The following is a 19,382-nucleotide window of genomic DNA, read 5'->3' as shown; positions in this document are numbered from 1 at the left end:
GAGAATGGAGTCAGTGAGGGATGCAGAGATTTAAAACACACAATGAGCAGCGTAAATCATCTCAAGTCCACAACAATGACAGACATGCGACGAGTGACGGCGCCATTGCACCTTCACATTTATCTGCTTATTACTGGCGGTGATCAAGCCGAGGATGGTGGTGTTGGAAGCGGCCCATTATCATCATCGTTGCTGTCATCATGGAACTATTACTGTTGCCGTGTCCATTGTTTTTTATCGCTCCACTCTATCTAAATCCAATCGGCTGAGACGTACAGTCGCGCCGCAGAGCCTGGGTCCTGTTCGATTTATTTTCCATAGAGGAAGTTTTTTCTTGCCTCCGTTGCCATATGCTTGCTTATGTAAGGTTCAGTTTGTTTTCTTTAATGTATGAGGATTGTGGTTCTCAACTCAATGTAAAAAGTGCCTTGTGATCATTTCTGTTGTGAATTGGAGCTACTGTATATCAAGGTGCGACGCTACCGAATGTTGATTTTACGGCAGGGATCGGCAGGGTTTGTTCAAGGCCGCAGCATTTCTTAAACGTTCTCATAACAGTCTTAATGGTTCTCGACTAGTCGAAATAGTCTTAATGGTCTCTATTGACACAAGGAAATTCAAAATTTATGAATGTTAAATTTAAATTTAACATTAGATTTAAAATCAGTATAATTGTTGTTGTCTGAACATTTTCACACAGGATTTATTTTTGAGTAAATGAAACATTTAAATAAGTATTTATTATTTATGATTAAAATCGTAATCATCCAGAATGACTGGAAAAAATAGAGATTTTATTTTTTGAGCCATATCACTCAGCCCTAATTTTAAGCATGTTGATAATTATATTTACAGTATGGTGTAGAGTCTGGGATTATTTATTTTTAGTGGACCAAATATCAGTTCCAATATCTATATTTTCAAAAATACATCTTGCTATATTTAAAATGTTAATCAAGTAGTAGGAGTAGTAGGAGTAGTAGCGGTAGCAGCAGCAGCAGTGTTGCTGTTGTTATTGTTGTTTTTGGCTGGTTCGTTTACTGAACATATTAACACATTACAAAATATAAGTTGAAGTTAAAATAAAAAATTGAAGAAAGAAAATAATCAAAAGGATTATTATTGTTCAAAAGGAGTAGGAAGCACAGTCCTACTCCCTATTACGGTAATTATATCATGTAAATGTACTAATAAATTATTCTTATCCAATAACGTATCATTAAAAGAAAAAAGAAAATGAACAAGTTACAAACAGTTAGCTGGCAGGTTCCATCTGAACGATCCAACACCTCAACCTTACCATCTCACTGGTAGGAGAGAGGGGGTACTGTGTGAAATCCAGTAGTCCCAGGAGAGGAGCTACAATACATCATTTACATTTACATTGAAAAATGTAATAAACACAATAGCTTTAGTAGCTACTCAAATGGCTTGTATTTACGTGTAATAATAATTTTAAGCAATGACATCATTGCCAAAATTACGTTAAAATTACGGCTCTGGGTGATCTAACTAGCGGTTTTAAAATTCTGATAGACATAGTGTTAAAGCAAGGAGCGACTCCTGTTCTTTTTCAGTGGGTTAAAGATTTAGGCTTGGAGTTTTACATCACATCAACAGTGAGCTCCGCTGATGCCTCCCCGCACCGGAAGGTTGGGTGCACTCATACATTGAATGCAGAAGTGCTTTGTGCATATAGTCCATTAATGCCGAAAAATGTCAAACTGTTTGGTCAAATTATCTTGTTATTATAGTTTTAAAAATGTCATCTCTGCTTCAAGAAAAAAGCCAAACCAATTGAGGAAATTAATGTAAAAAGAAAGTAACTTAAACTTGAGTAACTTATTACTCCACACTGTCATATTGTAAAGAACTTAATTTCAAATGTAAGTAACTAGATGTTGTGACTGCTATCCAACACGGATAGCAGCTGATCGCATGCTAGCCTGACAGGCTGAAAGCCCAAAATAACAACAATCTAAATGGGAGGCCGCCAAGGAATACCAGGTGCTGTAAGCTTTTGAACCTCTACCACAAAAGTAAATTTTTACAAAACACGTCAAGTACTGGCACCGGGAGTAGATAGCCTACTAGAACAATTGCAAAATGTTTTACCCAGGCAAAAAATTGGGCTGAGCATAGCTTATAAAATACTCTATTGTGGCACTCTTATTGGCTTACGGCCATACTACCCTAAAAACACCCGATCTTGGAAACTAAGCAGGGTCGGGCCTGTTTAGTACTTGGGTGGGAGCCTCCACCATGCGAAGATGCTCCGCCTCCACACCACGAGAGTTTACAGAGCCCAAAGCACAGTACAAATCACCAACAGCCATAGCCTCCACCATGCGAAGATGCTCCGCCTCCCACCACGTCTCCTGGATACACAGCACGTCCCAGGTGGTGTGCATTTTGACCCCACTCCTCAAGCTCCGAGCATTAATGGAGACAAGGAAGAGCGTCATTAGGAAGGAGAAAAAACAAGGAGCTGACCCATCATCCTGACACCAGACTACCGTTTACACTTCCTATTCATCTTCGACGGAGCAACCTCATTCCCTTGGGGAAAAAAGCCCATAGGAACAGTTGTGGCATCAACAGTGGCAGAAAGGGGACTTTCACCCTGCAGCCCTGAGCGCCGATCACTACCAGGCTGGGACTCACAGAGCTCATCGACACGTTTCGACCCAACCCTCCCGGTCAGTGATCTGGACCTGTCACTACTCCTAGACTCCTAGACAGTGGCTGCCTATGCGGCGCCCTACCCCTGCTGCCCGTCCTCGAGCGCTGAGACTTAGGACTCGGCATTCTCAGGGTAGTATGGCCGTAAGCCGACATGAGTGCCACAATAGTCTTTTATAAGCTATGCTCAGCCCAACTTTTTGCCTGGGTAAAAAATTGTGCAATTGTTCTAGTAGGCTACTCCGTTTTTGCGCAGGCAAAATTTTGTAAAAATTTTGCGATTGAGGTGCAAAAGCTTACAGCACTTGATAATTTTAACTTTTGCGGTAGAGGTTCTAAAGCTTTCAGCACCTGGTATTCCCAGGCGGTCTCCCATCCAAGTACTAACCACAGCCCATCTTTTTGCCCGGGTAAAACATTTTGCAATTGTTCTAGTAGGCTATCTACTCCCGGTGCCAGTACTTGACGTGTTTTGTAAAAGTTTACTTTTGTGGTAGAGGTTCAAAAGCTTACAGCACCTGCTAATTTTAATTTTTGCGGTAGCGGTTCAAAAGCTTACAGCACTTGTTATTCCCAGGCGGTCTCCCATCCAAGTACTAACCAGGCCTGAGCCTGTTTAGCTTCCGAAATCGGACGAGATCGGGCGTTCTCAGGGTAGTATGGCCGTAAGCCGACAGGAGTGCCACAATAGAATCTTTTATAAGCTATGCTCAGCCCAACTTTTTGCCTGGGTAAAACATTTTGCAATTGTTCCAGTGGTCTATCTACTCCGTTTTTGCGCAGGCAAAAATGTGTAAAAATTTTGCGATTGAGGTGCAAAAGCTTACAGCACTTGATAATTTTAACTTTTGCGGTAGAGGTTCTAAAGCTTTCAGCACCTGGTATTCCCAGGCGGTCTCCCATCCAAGTACTAACCACAGCCCATCTTTTTGCCCGGGTAAAACATTTTGCAATTGTTCTAGTAGGCTATCTACTCCCGGTGCCAGTACTTGACGTGTTTTGTAAAAGTTTACTTTTGTGGTAGAGGTTCAAAAGCTTACAGCACCTGCTAATTTTAATTTTTGCGGTAGCGGTTCAAAAGCTTACAGCACTTGTTATTCCCAGGCGGTCTCCCATCCAAGTACTAACCAGGCCTGAGCCTGTTTAGCTTCCGAAATCGGACGAGATCGGGCGTTCTCAGGGTAGTATGGCCGTAAGCCGACAGGAGTGCCACAATAGAATCTTTTATAAGCTATGCTCAGCCCAACTTTTTGCCTGGGTAAAACATTTTGCAATTGTTCCAGTGGTCTATCTACTCCGTTTTTGCGCAGGCAAAAATGTGTAAAAATTTTGCGATTGAGGTGCAAAAGCTTACAGCACTTGATAATTTTAACTTTTGCGGTAGAGGTTCTAAAGCTTTCAGCACCTGGTATTCCCAGGCGGTCTCCCATCCAAGTACTAACCACAGCCCATCTTTTTGCCCGGGTAAAACATTTTGCAATTGTTCTAGTAGGCTATCTACTCCCGGTGCCAGTACTTGACGTGTTTTGTAAAAGTTTACTTTTGTGGTAGAGGTTCAAAAGCTTACAGCACCTGGTATTCCTTGGCGGCCTCCCATTTAGATAGTTGTTATTTTGGGCTTTCAGCCTGTCAGGCTAGCATGCGATCAGCTGCTTTCCGTGTTGGATAGCAGTCACAACATCTAGTTACTTACATTTGAAATTAAGTTCTTTACAATATGACAGTGTGGAGTAATAAGTTACTCAAGTTTAAGTTACTTTCTTTTTACATTAATTTCCTCAATTGGTTTGGCTAATTTCTTGAAGCAGAGATTACATTTTTAAAACTATAATAACAAGATAATTTGACCAAACAGTTTGACATTTTTCAGCATTAATGGACTATATGCACAAAGCACTTCTGCATTCAATGTATGAGTGCACCCAACCTTCCGGTGCGGGGAGGCATCAGCGGAGCTCACTGTTGATGTGATGTAAAACTCTAAGCCTAAATCTTTAACCCACACGCACATACACATACTCGCCCACATACAAAATAATAAATTTAAAAAAGAGAGAGCAATGATGATGACATTACCAAATGAACAATACTGAGCTCTTAAAATGTTTTCAAAATAAATTACAAATTAAAAATACATTTTAAAAAAGGGACTATTCCCGGCGTCAGGTGGTGCGGGGGGTCCTCCTCCAGTCTCTGATTGATGTGTGTTTTGTTTCGAGTGCTTTATGGAAATATATTAGTGGCAGCTCCTATGCAGGTGTGGGCTAGAGTGATCACTCCCTTTTCTCTGTCAACCTTGACTTCCTGGATGGTAAGAGGAATGGGGGGGTCTCGGTTTTTAATAATATGCTGCTTGCTTGGATCTGCAGGAGGAGCTCAGGAATATACAGGTTAGTCGGGCTAGGGGGGCGGCACTTAGGTACAAGGCCCAGTATGTGGTGGAGGGGGAGCTTTCTTCCACTGCTTTCTTCTTTGGTTTGCAGAAGTCCAGGCAGGGCAAGTTATATTTGGATAGCCTGTTGGATGAGTCAGGTAGATTACATAGTGAATTGGATAAGGTTTTGGATATTGCAGGTAGTTTTTATTCCGATTTATTTGATAGTGGAAGGATAAATTAGGTAAGCTGTAGTCAGGCACTAGGTGCGCTTGATGTGTCTCTTAGCTCTAGTGACGCTGATAGCTGTGACGAGCCTATTTCCTTGGCAGAGGTTTTTGCAGCAATTAGGGGTCTCAATGCCTGTAGGGTCTCAATGCCTGTAGGAGTCCAGGAGAGGGTGGATTGAGTGCTGAGTTTTATTGTGTTTTCGCTCACAGGTTAGCCCCGATTCTCCATACTCTTCTTCGCGATATTGAGAGAGAGGGTCGAGTTTCGGACTCTTTTTCTCTGAGTATTGTGACTCCGATTTTTAAGAAGGGTGATAAGCGGTGCCTGGCCAATTACAGACCAATAAGTCTTCTTAACACGGATTATAAAATATTGGCAAAAGTATTGGCGCATAGGTTGAAAGGTGTGATAGGTAAAGTGGTTGCCGGTACACAGGCGTATTGTGTCCCGGGGTGGGACATTTCTGACACAATACCCTCCTTAAAGTGTTTGTTGAAGGAGATGCATGTCTCTGGTGGGATTCATGTTTCAGTTGATTTCAGTAAAGCATTTGATAGGATCGAGCATTGTTTTCTCTACCGTGTTTTGGAGAAATTTGGCTTTAAAAATGGCTTTGTAAACTGGATTAAGCTTTTGTATTCCAGTGCGGTTAGCCGTGTGAAGTGTAATGGACTCCTGTCGGACATCTTCCCTTTGGGGAGGTCGGTAAGGCAGGGGTGTCCTTTGAGTGCACTCCTCTATAGTATAGTGGCCGAGCCTTTGACCGCTATGCTCAAGAGGGACGGGGCTGTGCATGGAATCGTGAGTCCATCTGGTATAACAGGGATGCAGGGGATTCTTACAGTGTTCTTGGTGTGCCCTTGGGTGGGGGTGAGGTGACCTGTCGTGATTGTTTGTGGTCTGGCTTGTATAGTAGTGTGTGTACCCGTATGAATCTATGGAAAATGCGTGGTCTTCATTTGAAAGGTAGGGTGTTGGTTGTAAATGCACTGTGCTTGTCTAAGCTTGTTCATGCTCTTGCTGTGTATGACTTGCCGGGGGTGTTTGCAAATAAGTTTAGCGTTGCTGTCAGTAAATGTATCTGGCGGCGAGAGAGTGCACCTGTGGCACATAATGTTTTGATTGCTCAGTATGATCGGGGAGGGCTTAAACTGATTGACTTGGTGGTTAGGAAGCATGCTTTGCGTCTCAAGTTGATTAAAAAGTTCCTAGACACCAGCTTCGATGCGGCGTGGAAGGAGTTGTGGCGGCCCCTTGCTCCCTATGACAGCTAGGGCAAATGCCCTTGCGTTTTAATCCTGACATGCTCTCTGATCCTCCTGAGAGGAGGGAGAGCATGTTCAGCGGGTCTTTTGAAAGGACAGGTATAAAACGGGTTGGGCAGTTGTTAGATTTTGCAGGTGGGTTCGATGTGGAGTCTATCAGGGGTAAGTTTAGAGGGGCGGGTCTTAGGTTTAGGAGGACCAAAGTGGTGAGGAAGGTGAGTGATATACGGGCTTGCATCTTGAGAAGGTGGAGCACACTCTATGAGAGTGCATCGCCTGTTCAGGATGCATATGAGGGAGGGATTGACGGTGAGTCACCCCTTAATTTCGTTTGGGTTAAGGGGGAGGGGTCGATCAGATAGGCAGAGACACCGACTCGTGTTTTATATCGTTTGCTCTGTTGACCCAGGTAGTTAGGCGCCCCACTGCAGAACATAGGTGGTCACAAGTATTCCCTGAGCAAGATACTGCATCTATTTGGGCTAATATTTATAATTGGTATACCCCACCCCAGGTTAGTAATTTTGCCTTTAAATTGCGACATCGACTTATTTTTAAATGTTGTATGTTGCACAGTATTCAGCCCGACAGGTTTGGTCAAGACTGTCCAGTGTGCGGAGGAGTTCCAGAAGATTTGCTCCACCTCACGTTCCGGTGTCCAGTGGTGCGGTGCGTCTGGACCCGGCTGCAGGACCTCATCGTCAGGAGATTGGGATTGAGACTCCCACCGCCAGCGGTTGATGTGGAGGACATGGACGAGCCCTGGTTTCTGCTTTTCGGGGCCATATGTCGGGATATCCAGAGGGCTGATTCGGCTGGCGGGATCAACAGGGAGGCTCTTCATCTCTGCCTGTCCTTTGGGAGATATGCTGTTTACCTGGTGCGCAACATACACCTCTTTGACGCCAGGACTGCTGACTACTGGGCTGTCTTTGTGGGACTTTTGGCAGCCCATATCTGCTATCTCCATGCTGTCAGAGAGCACGAGTTTGTGAACACTTTTATTCAACGTAATGATTTATTTTCTTTTGATGCATCTGGACTCCCCCAGCTGAACATTTGAGGACTTCTCGCCCTCTGGTGGTTTGCCCTCGAACCTCAGCAAATTTTTCCTGTCATTATTATGACATTGGTTTTGGTTACTTTGATGATTCTTTTAATTTGTGCCGAGTTGTTGGTGGTAGTTTTTTTGTGGTTTTGTAATTTAGTATGTTTTTATTTCTGTGTTTTTATATTAAAAGAGAATAAGAAAAAAAGAACGCCCGATCTCGTCTGATCTCGGAAGCTAAGCAGGGTCGGGCCTGGTTAGTACTTGGATGGGAGACCGCCTGGGAATACCAGGTGCTGTAAGCTTTTGAATCTCTACCGCAAAAGTTCAAATTAGCAGGTACTGTAAGCTTTTGCACCTCAATCGCAAAATTTTTACAAATTTTTGCCTGAGCAAAAACGGAGTAGATAGCCTACTAGAACAATTGCAAAATGTTTTACCCAGACAAAAAGTTGGGCTGAGCATAGTTTATAAAATACTCTATTGTGGTAATCCTGTTGGCTTACGGCCATACTACCCTGAGAACGCCCGATCTCGTCTGATCTCGGAAGCTAAGCAGGGTCGGGCCTGGTTAGTACTTGGATGGGAGACCGCCTGGGAATACCAGGTGCTGTAAGCTTTTGAACCTCTACCGCAAAAAAATAAAAATATCATATGCTGTAAGCTTTTTCACCTCAATCGCAAAACTTTTACACATTTTTTCCTGAGCAAAAAAAGGAGTAGATAGCCTACTAGAACAATTGTAAAATGTTTTACCCAGACAAAAAGTTGGGCTGAGCATAGCTTATAAAAGACTCTATTGTGGCACTCTTATCAGTTTATGGCCATACTGCCCTGAGAATGCCGAGTCTCGTCCAATCTCGTAAGCTAAGCAGGGGTTGGGCCTGGTTAGTACTTGGATGGGAGACCGCTTGGGAATACCAGGTGCTGTAAGCTTTTGAACCTCTACCGCAAAAGTAAACTTTTACAAAACATGGTAAGTACTGGCAGCATAATAGCTATGACTCAAAATGTCTTTACATCAATAACAAATGTACAATCGCTAAAACTGAACTTGAACATTTAACTCATTAATTGTATGTAGTAATTAATACATTTTGAAAATAAATTGAAAACTGTGAAAAATAACAGAATTAACATAGAAAGGAATAACTAACTCGTACACAAAGAAAGGATATTGTACATCATTTTCAGCCTTTGTTATTTGGAAAATATAACTTAATGTAACTTCAAATCACCTTGAAGATCACCATTTTATAAATTTTAAACTGACCACACACAAAAATGTGAAGCTTTAATAAATATTGATTCAGAAGTTTTCAAACAATTGGGCATTTCTGATATTTGCACAATGCAACGCAATGTGCACGCTTCATTTACACGGTGAAAACAAATGGCGTAATGTATTGCTTTTGCCTGTAACTAGCATACAGCATACTGGCATAATAGTCAAATAACATTTCATCACATATTGAAATCAAAATAATCCTCACAAATCAAATTACAACAATCCAAAATCCAAAGCTTCTCATTGAGCGGAGAGCTTCCTTTCAGCGAGTGTATCGCCATTTTGACTTGTGACGTAAGATCGGAATTCAAAATTAATATAACGCATGGTTTTGGAATGTGGGAGTGACTCCACATAGAAAGACCAGAACCCGGATTCAAATCCCGAAACTTAGGTGGATATGCTATAACTGTAGAACACATGATCACGGTCCCGCCATCATTAAAGTGTTCTTAAAACTTTCTTATCTATGCATGCAAATGTCTGTGTTAACTTAGTAGTACCTTTCGTTGTGCTGCAGAAGGACTTTATTGGCACCAGGTGTTTGATTGGCAGGCTCGAAAGATTGACAGGCACTCGCGTCCGTAAAAGTTTTAGATACATTGTTAAACGTCTTACAGAAGAATAAGAACTACTTTAAATGACAACTATCGCTGCAAAATAACATGCAACAAGACGTCCTTCGAAATACTTGAAACATTATGGTAATAGCTGCAGCTGTGACTGTGCAACACCTTGATAGTTCTCTACGGAAATCAAGGCAATGGGACTTTGGTTCCGGTTTCCATACGTCGGCCATTTTCAGTTGTGCTTGCTGTCACTACTGTTGCGCATTCAACACCTTGATTATTATTGCAAAACAATTTATCCATATTTGTTTATTCAAGTTAGATTTTTTTTCATGTTTCGTTATTAAGTGTTTTGTAGCATTATGCTGGATTTTGATTAATAGAGGAAGAAAGATTACTTTGTCGCATTGCAGTGGTAAGAATTACAAATGAACAGCAGTGGGCGCCATTGATCCGAGTTGCATTTGTTTTCACGCTTGGTTCAACATCTTGAAAAAGGATACACAATGCATTTTCCTTTTCTTTTTTTTTAAATAAAATAATTCATTTTTAATGTTGTTCTTTTAAACGTCTTTAAGGCATCATGCACAAAAAATAAGCAATTCCTTTAGCGTTATGCACACCCTCTCTTCCAATAATAAGGTTTTGATGTTTAAAAAATTAATTTGTACAAATATGGCATGTTAGCTGGCATGTACATTTTTAAAGCAGAACTTAGCCCTGCTTTCACAGTATTTGTAAACATGGCTTTAAGCAGAAGGAGATGAGAGAAAGTGGAAGAGCATGCTACAACTTTAGGGTTCAAATTCCCTGAAAAGCATGCGATGGTATGAAGTATATCATATTTACGATGCATTTTCATTATAATTGTATTAATGAAAGTTAAGACATTAAACAGACAGACCGACATAAAAGACATTGTGTCAACAATTATAGGCTACTGTGGTCCCTTGAGGTACGAGTTAATAAATAACTCAAAACATTCGTGTCAAATCTTTTCCCATTGAAATGTATTATTAAATATTAATTTAATGAGGGGAAAAATAGCACTCCGTAATATAGTGTTTTGTAAAACTATACAGTGAGTGCGCCTGCCTTGGCCACTTGGTAGCAGTATAAGACAAGACAGAAGGGCATACAGTACATTGAGGCATTATTATGAATCCCAAAGCAGCCAATCATATTGCACCTGCCTAGAACTCCAGTGGAATTCATAACATCTCAACCCTCTGTGATCTCATCACCATGGAACTAATTAGTTATTTAAAGCAATGCCTACATGTTGCTGGGAACCACTTGTGTTCAATCCATTGCTTAAAAAGCACTGCAACATCGATGCCAATTAGGATTAGCATTCAATTAGTGGAGCCTTTATTTAGGCATCTGATTGGCTGATTTACAACTGGGTGTGTCATTAAACAGTTTGAATCCTCTATTTTTGAGGAATTGTTTACCATGTGTCTAAGTGCTATTTTGAAGTTAGTTGAGTTTATATAAAAAAAAAATTAAAAAAAATTAAAAAAAATAAAGCGCTCACTCATATCACAAGTTTGAGTTTGCAAGTAAAAAACTAAATAAAAAAAACTGCCGAATTATGTATCTCATTCTCATATATCAAAAAACTTGTAAATAGGGTGACTCGTATCTCAAGGCACCACTGTAATCCCAAATCTGAAGTGCCCAATATATATAAATCAAGATTGGTCCTCAAGCAAAACACTACAAGATTATTATTTTTTTACATACATACATAAAAGTTTGTACTTGAAACTTAAAACAAAATAACACAGACACAAAAGCCCCCTAATACAAGGTATGTCAGAAACGTTCAAGGACTACAAACTATGTGTTTCTCTCAATGTTGAAAAGAGATCCTGCGGCTGCTTCATTCAGTGCACAAGACGAGGTGAGAGTTGTGGCAGGACAACTCATGGCTGCTTCACCAAGAAAACATGTCTGCTCATGCATACAATGAGCATTTGACTGTTCCTGGCCGAGAAGAACATCTCTGTGCTCCTAATCTCTGTTAAAAGGATCAATTTTGAAGAGAACATTAAGATGGCCAGAAAAATTCTTCCATACGTGCTGAAGGCTGGGGAAGTGCATCATGGACTCCAGGGAGTACAGTGTTGATTAAAGGTATATTTTGTGTCACCAGTCCTGGAACTTTTCTGACACACCTTGAATATTCTCTCATTTACGTCAATGCTATAAATTTGTGTGAGCGAGACCAAAATGGGAGCAGCTATCATTGAGGTTTGAACTTGGCGGGGGGAAAATCTTGTAGTGTCCAGGAAGGGCTTTTTTGGCACAATTCTGTCCAGTGAGTTGTGCGCCTCTTCGCTGCCCCTGTGTGCCATTATACTATATTGAAGACCATGGATAGATACTGTTCATATGACACCTGGATCCAGCCATCCTGGTCTGTGTCGTACCTCCTGAAAACATCAGTCAACCTCTGTGGAAGAGTGTAGGAGGTTATTCATGTCAGAGATTTGGGAAAAACGGGCATTATTGGACTCTTTGTAATGATTCTACCTGAAGTACAATACAGCACTGGATGAAGTCATCAAAGGCCACCTGTCCCTTTCTCTGTCGATCAAACTTTTCAATCAGCGTACCGTAGAACTGATCTGAAAGGCGATAACCTGCGAAGAACAAAAAGTTACCTTATTGGTGTCATGTGACGTGCTCTAATCTAAACCATGTCCCTTCAGGGGCCATCACATCTCGTCACTCGTTTTTGTTTGCCAGTTTCTGACCTGGATGCTTTTCTTGACACTTTATCTACTGATTGAACTAGAGAGTAGAAAAATGATTTTGATTTGTATTTTTATTTGAAGGCACCACGGTGAACGAGTGGTTAGCACATTTACGCACATGTGACCTGTGATTAGCTGGCAGTGACAACCCTGCCCAAAGTCAGCTGGGATATTCTGCAGTTCACCAGTATAAAAAATGCTGGATGGATGTACAATTATATTTCATGTATTTTTTATTTTATTTCCTTTGGACCAGAGTAGTGTTGTATTTTTATTTATTTTTACATGAATTTAACATTTGCACCCAATCTTAAAGCAGTAACTGAAACTGGGCACACTGGTTTGCCTTTCAAATTGACCAAATGCGTTAATCTACTGTAAAACATGGCAAGCTTACACATGTCAATTCCATGCTGTGTGTTCATTATCCACATTCCGGTTCAGACAAACCTATCCGTCAACATTTTCTTTTTCTACTGCATGGTTGGATCAAATTAGATTGTCTGGCAAGCTGTATGGATACCCGCCAGATGTGTGACATTTTCTAGTTATCAATGACGAGCAAGTAATAGAAGGTGGGTTTTTGTAAAATAAGGTTTTTGTGACCTTTTGTCATTTGATTTTCTTATAGTTATAGCCAACAAGTGTTTTTCATACAAACATTTATTATCATTATAACTGTGTTAGAGCAGGCTAGCAATAAAGACTAGGGACGACCTAAAAATTATTTTTTTTCCTAATTAAAACAAATATATAACTTACTGTGTTATATATAAACAGAGGACCACTTGAGCAAATTTTTAACTTTGTCCTTATATGTTGCATCTAGACAGTCTTGACAGTGCTACACTTTTTCCAGAACGGAGTTAACTAATTTTTTCCTTCAAATTTCTACACATAACACCCCGTCATAAGGCAAAAAAAGTTTTGAGATGATTATTTATTTATTTATTTATTTATTTGTGAAAGAAAAATTTGCAAATTAATTAATTAATTAAGTTACTTAAACTCACAGCCTCAAGTTAAACTCAAGTGTGATTTCCTGTTTTTATTTATTTATTATTATTATTATTATTATTATTATTATTATTATTATTATTATTATTATTATTATTAATTGTTTTAGTTCAGGGTAAAAATCTAATAATTATGGGTGTTTTTTAAATTAAAAAAATATATTTTGTAATACAACTGAAACTGTGGAAATGTTATGAGTACAACAACAAAAAAAGACAACAGTCAGTCCAAGATTCTTCCAATGCGAGTAAGTACAACCACCCAACAAGCCAAAGGTGCTACATCTAACCTTTTGCCCCACTGGAAAAGGTTACTGACAGAAGCAGCGGAGCCCTCCACCACACAAACCAAAAGAAAATACCAACGCATACTTTGCTGCTCACCAAATCCGGTCAGTGCCTGTTTGAGCTCGCTTTTGTCGATGAAGCCCGAGTTGTCCCTGTCGTAGGTTCTGAAGATGTTCTGCCAATCCGTGATGTATTTCCACACGCCTGCAAACTCGTTGAAGTTCACCCCGCTCTTATTTTCCCTGTCGAACATGGCTGAAGGACAGTGAGAAGTGGAGTTTAGGGCAGTTGTCTAATTAATGCATTCATTCATTAGCATGAGAGGGTTATGACTGTATTAGCCCAATATTTATTACAACTGTCTCAAAAACTTATTTGAAGTCCGCTTTTGCAACTGACCAGTGCTGTAATAGTAATACCAGTTGCCATGGCAAACAAACAAACAGCCAAACACAGACAAGAGTACAACAGCCTGTTGTCTAGAGGTGAGCAGTTACTCACATATTATGGAACGCACAGTCACAGGGTTGAACGGTGTCCATGTGCCTGAGAAACAAAAGGAGATGAATACATGCAAAAAAAATTACGTTGTCAATTATAATTACCAGATTATTTTAAAGAAAGTCCTATATGATATTTTTCCTGACCATTGCATGATGTTAATGGCAATATTATTTTCTTCTAATTTATAATTTGTAGTTCCTGATCATAAAATGGCCATATCTGCCAATGTTGCTAGTACAGACACCTTCAAATAATCTGTAGTCGCCCATCCCTAGTATTTTGTTTTCGAGGCAAAGCAATTAAATCATGCTGATGCTTCCAATGACACACTTTTCTAGCTTGAGGAAAAACTGAATGTGACCATATGTGCTCCACACTAGGCTCTCTGTGACTGGGTGAGTTGGAGAGCATGATGTGTGTACGACTGTACGTGTTCGTGTGCTGTTTGGCTGCAGGAAAAACAGGATGATGTGACTGCAGAATGTGTGCACACCCACACACACACACACGGTTATATCTTGTATAAACCTATGTGTACATAATGAATGATGTGGTACTCAGTAAGTTACTTGTACAAATGTATTGATTGGATGTATGAAAGTCATCAAAACATGCAAAGCTGTTGACGCACTAAATCAAAGCCCGTACAGCAGCAGCTTTTCACTCATGCCAGCCACTCGTGAGACCATAAAAATAGAAACTGAGATCAACAGTATAGTGTAATTAATATTATGGCAGGCAGTTGAGACCTCCACTAACTGAACAAAAAGTACACAGTAAAACCTCCAAAGTCAAAATACAAATTGGGGAGTACAAAATGTGATATCGATATTGACATCACATACAAATCTCCATTTTAAACAGTTGTGTCCTCCTTGGTCATCTCTAATGAAGTCCACCATGGCTCGAACAAAGGCAGAAGGTGCAATCTGACACTGATGACCGGAAGTTCACGTTTAATTTCTCTGGAAGCTTTTCTGGAAGCTTTGTACTACCATTTTTTATTCATCTATTTGTCATAAAAAAAATTCCTGCGGCCACGTCCAGGCAATAACTATTTTAAAACCCAAAAGGAACTTGCATAACTATAGTGTTTCAATTAATAATTTTATTTGTCTTAATATTGTTTGTTTTTTTATGTTTAAACTATTGCTTTCAAAGTTAAAGCGTTAACTAATGAATTAATCACCCAAAAATATTGCATTAATCATGTATTTTATTAACACATATTAATCACACTATTAATTTTGACCCCAGATTATCCTTTCGCTGACAGTGGATGGATACGTTAAACGTAGCACAAGTTGTGTTTGTGCAATAAACATAACTACATACATTAAAATAAAGCATTTACTAAATGTTTATGACATTCAGAATATTTGTGCATGTCAATTTGGCAGGTAAAAAATGTTGATAAAAAAGCCTTTTTAATTAAGCAATTAATCGTGATTAACCAAAATTCTAAGAGATGATTAATCTGATTTAAAAATGTAATCGTTTGACAGACAGCTCTACTTTAAACATTTTCTTGATTTGTACCAAAAAATAAATGATCGCCCTACTGCACAGTGCACAAGCTGCACACCAACTTCAAGTTTTTGCCAACATAAATAAATATAAATAGGCGTATATATTATCATAAATACATATTATTATAAGTCCAAAAATAAATTACATTATTTTGGTGTTTCTATTTTTTAAATTGGTCTTAACTCTTTGACCGCCATAAACGTTATAAAACGTTTAGTAAAAACCTACGGAGGGGCGCCGAGGACGTTAAAAGACGTTCACTATGTTTTTTTTGTTTGTTTTTTGGAAACGGGTGGAGGAAAGCCTTGGGCAGCTGTGCTAAAAGTATCAAGCAGATCAAGTTAGTATAATGACTCGTTTTGGCCCCTAGATGGCAGCGATGACTCTCTTTGCACAAGGTTGGGTGGGCCGCCCACCGTGGGCATCAGTATAAGACGTGAGGCGGAGCTAGAGTGGAGAGGAGAATGGAGACTATGGAAGAGGAAGCAAAAATGACGACCGGTGGAAAGCAGCTCACGCTTGATCGGTATTTTCAAAAAAGAGAAGCATCAACCAGTGCTAAATTGAACGTTGATGATGGCAATGATGATGATGGCAATGATGATGATGGTGACTACGAGGTTGACGCCGAAGTTGCAGCTTTGACGCGACGTCTTCGGCCACGTCTTAAAGCGACACCGGTTAGCGATGCTAACGCCGGAAAACGTGGTGCACGACCAAGCACTTCTGCAAACGCGAACGTTGATTCGGACGATGAAGAGTACCCCGAGTCCGATGGATATTCTTCGGAGGAGTGGGTACAGTCGGATCTTAGAGACAGTGATTCGGACAGTATTTCATCCGCAGAAGACTGTGAAGGTAAGCGCAAACTTGCTATGAGATACTTTTCCGGCACGCTGCTAGCACCTCGTGTAACGTGAATGTACAATTCATAGATCGTGGATCGTGCTCACAGCGACAACCTACAGTTTCCACGACAAAGAGAGGTATAAAAAACGTGTTTTCAATACACCGCAACAACAAAAGAAAACGGTCTTTCGATATGATTGTAATTGTATATATTTCTTTCAGCTGTAGCTCGTCGGGCTCAAGGTGACGCGTCTCACAGTGAGCAGAATAAAAGTAAAAAAAAAAAAGATTCTCCAACACAGCACTAGTAAAATATTTGATGGTAAATGTCTTCTATAATTTACAGAATGTACATCAACCAGTGGATCCAAGAAAAAAGGTAAACATATATATTTATATATATATATTGCATCACACTGATCTAAAATAAATATTATATGATATTGAAATGTATATTTGCAGATCCCAAAAATTCTGGCTGGCATGAAACGGGCTGGCAGCCAAACACATTCCCTTTTACCGAAACACCAGGACCAAGGGGTGCCGCAGCAGAGCTGAATTCAACCCTGCCAGCTGACTTCCTGCAGCTGTTCATCACGGACGAACTTCTCCAGCACATTGCTGACCAAACAAACTTATATGCACGTCAATCTATGCAGAAGCAGACTGAAAGTCTGCCACACTGTAGGAGTCGTGCTTGGAAGCCAGTGTCTGTGTCCGAATTGAAAACTTTTTTTGCACTTCAATTTCTTACTGGGTATATAAAAAAGGCCAGTATAGAAATGTATTGGACTCAGGATGAAATTGAAACAACGCCATTTTTCAGTCGCGCGATGCCTCGAAACCGCTTCCAGCTCATCTGGAGTTTCCTACATTTTAACAATAACGAGAGACACAGTTCAGACGACAAACTATTTAAAATCCGTCCTGTGTTCAACCATATTGTAAAAAAATTCAAAGAACTGTTCCAACCCGGGAGGAATGTATGTATTGATGAGGGAATGATGAATTTTCAGGGACGTCTATCGTTCAAAGTTTACAACCCCCAAAAACCAATCAAATATGGAATTAAGTCATACATCCTGTGTGACTCCCAAACAGGATATTGTTTTAATATGCAACCTTATGTAGGTACCAGTTGTTCTCTGCCTGATACCGTGTTCAATTTGCTAGATCGTCTGCCAGGAAATGGGTACACGCTCTTTATGGACAATTTTTATAATTCAATTGCCTTGTGTGAACGTCTCCTGGCAGCACGTACAAATGTTTGTGGAACACTGAGAAAAAACAGGGGTGAACCAAGTGAGATCACTTCTCTTACAAACACTGGCCTTGGGGTGGGGGGGAAACTGGTGAGACACAACACAAATGTTTTGGTTGTGGCATGGCAGGACAAACGTTTGTTGAGGATGGTGACTACTTTTCACAATGATGAAATGCGGACAGTTGATGTGTGGCGGAAGGCACTAAAAAAAAAAAAAGAGTGCCTTTCCCGAAACCTGTGTATGTTTTGGACTACAATTCCACGATGAATGGCGTGGATAAGATGGATCAAAACATTTCTTACCACCCATTCACGCGGAAGACGTTGAAATGGCACAAAAAATTTGTTGCGTATCTGTTTCAAATATGTTTGTCCAATGCCTTTATCCTGCACAAAGCAAAACATCCTGGCAAATGTCAACATTTTTTGGAGTTTATCCAGCAGGTGGTGAGAGGGTGGCTCTTACCACAAGACCAGGAGGAGGACGTTGCTACAAGCATACAAACTGAAGGACATGAGGAAGCCAGACAGAACACCAGGTCACCGTATAACGATCCTGAAAGTCGACTTGATGGCAACATGGCAAAACACACACTGCAATACATACCTGCTACCCCCCGGAAAAAAAAGCCAGCAAGAAAGTGTAGGGTCTGCACGCGAAGGGGCATTCGCAGCGAAACAAATCTGTGGTGCAAATTCTGCTGCGTCCCCTTGCACCCAGGGGAATGTTACACGATATACCACACCAAAAAAAAAATTGTGTAGTTGAAACATCCACACAATTGTAAATAGAAACACATACACACACCACACATGCACAGTTGCACAGTTGCACACGTTTGTTTTATTACACTGTTGAATGTTGAATGTAAATAAACTGTTATTTTGCGATCAAAAAACACTTTTTCATTCTTGGTGGTATTGTTTTATAGAAGTAAAGCACTATTTAGGTGTTTGTGGCATCATTCATGGACAAAAAGAAGTGTAAAATTCACTAGAGTGCATGAAATAATATCGTTTCACTAAAAGCTTGATTTCTCCGTATTTTGGTCCAAAACAACCGCATTTGGATCAAACTAACCATTTTCTATTGTTGATTACTAAAGAACGGAATAAGGTAGAAACAAACTAACAAACTGTGTGTTTCCATAGTCCAAACAGGACATTTTCTGTGGACCTTGAAAGATCAGTCAAAATGCTTAAATCGGCTGGCACTGACGGCATCCCTTTTCTGAAAACGTCTGGCAGTCAAAGAGTTAATATTTTTGTTTATTTATTTATTTATTTATTTATTTATTTATTTATTTTTATTTTGTATGTGCGTGAGTATGTGTGTGTGTATGTGTGCGTGCGTGAGTGTGTACTCATTAGTTCACCTAAAACCTATTAAAAATCCCATACCTAAACCGAATACTTCAGAATCCAGCTAGAGTCGTGAGGCTGTCAGGAGACCCGAGGAAGGATCAAAGAAAAGAAAGGAAAGAGAAATCCAGCACCGACCAGACATTACCTACTACCTACTGTCTTTCACCAACCCCAGAAACATCTAAATTCCAACAAATTAGGGAGACCTCAAGAGACCAAAGGAGAGACTGAGGAAAGGAAGGAAGGATAGATGAAGCAGAGTGAGATCCACAGACATCAGCCTCCACCGATTCAACGACCAGAGGAAGAAGAAGATTGTGCCTGAATTTCGATAGATGCTGGTGTGG

At 40.2% G+C, this 19,382-nt stretch overlaps 2 protein-coding genes, 1 non-coding gene and 3 pseudogenes across 4 annotated transcripts in view; 2 read left to right on the top strand and 4 right to left on the bottom strand.

Annotated features, from left to right (window-relative positions):
• LOC147155539 (uncharacterized) overlaps positions 1–9,541 on the bottom strand; it is a 20,284-nt gene extending 10,743 nt beyond the window's left edge. Inside the window, exon 1 of the mRNA XM_086066245.1 lies at positions 9,392–9,541. Within this exon, the coding sequence (XP_085922371.1) occupies positions 9,392–9,491 (100 nt within the window). The 5' untranslated portion in view covers positions 9,492–9,541. The remainder of the gene's footprint in view (positions 1–9,391) is intronic.
• Positions 3,235–3,353, bottom strand: LOC147155543 (5S ribosomal RNA; annotated as a pseudogene).
• LOC147155542 (5S ribosomal RNA) lies at positions 3,762–3,880 on the bottom strand (annotated as a pseudogene).
• Positions 8,101–8,219, top strand: LOC147155541 (5S ribosomal RNA). Its single transcript, XR_015092248.1, has one exon. It is a non-coding gene; the product is annotated as a 5S ribosomal RNA (ribosomal RNA).
• LOC147155540 (5S ribosomal RNA) lies at positions 8,417–8,536 on the top strand (annotated as a pseudogene).
• Positions 8,882–19,382, bottom strand: part of pdcd6 (programmed cell death 6) — a 23,582-nt gene continuing 13,081 nt past the window's right edge. The window contains exons 3-6 of one of the 2 annotated variants that reach the window (XM_086066248.1): positions 14,025–14,069; positions 13,608–13,778; positions 11,996–12,105; positions 8,882–11,915 (exon numbers count right to left, since the gene is read on the bottom strand). In XM_086066248.1, the coding sequence (XP_085922374.1) occupies positions 11,817–11,915; positions 11,996–12,105; positions 13,608–13,778; positions 14,025–14,069 (425 nt within the window). In that variant the 3' untranslated portion in view covers positions 8,882–11,816. The remainder of the gene's footprint in view (positions 11,916–11,995; positions 12,106–13,607; positions 13,779–14,024; positions 14,070–19,382) is intronic. The other variant, XM_086066249.1, reaches the window with a different exon arrangement.

The sequence above is a fragment of the Leptonotus elevatus genome, chromosome 21, assembly GCF_054856555.1.
Source record: "Leptonotus elevatus isolate MCC_2025b chromosome 21, RoL_Lele_1.0, whole genome shotgun sequence".
Taxonomy (NCBI): domain Eukaryota; kingdom Metazoa; phylum Chordata; class Actinopteri; order Syngnathiformes; family Syngnathidae; genus Leptonotus; species Leptonotus elevatus.
This window is presented reverse-complemented; position numbering and strand designations above follow the sequence as displayed.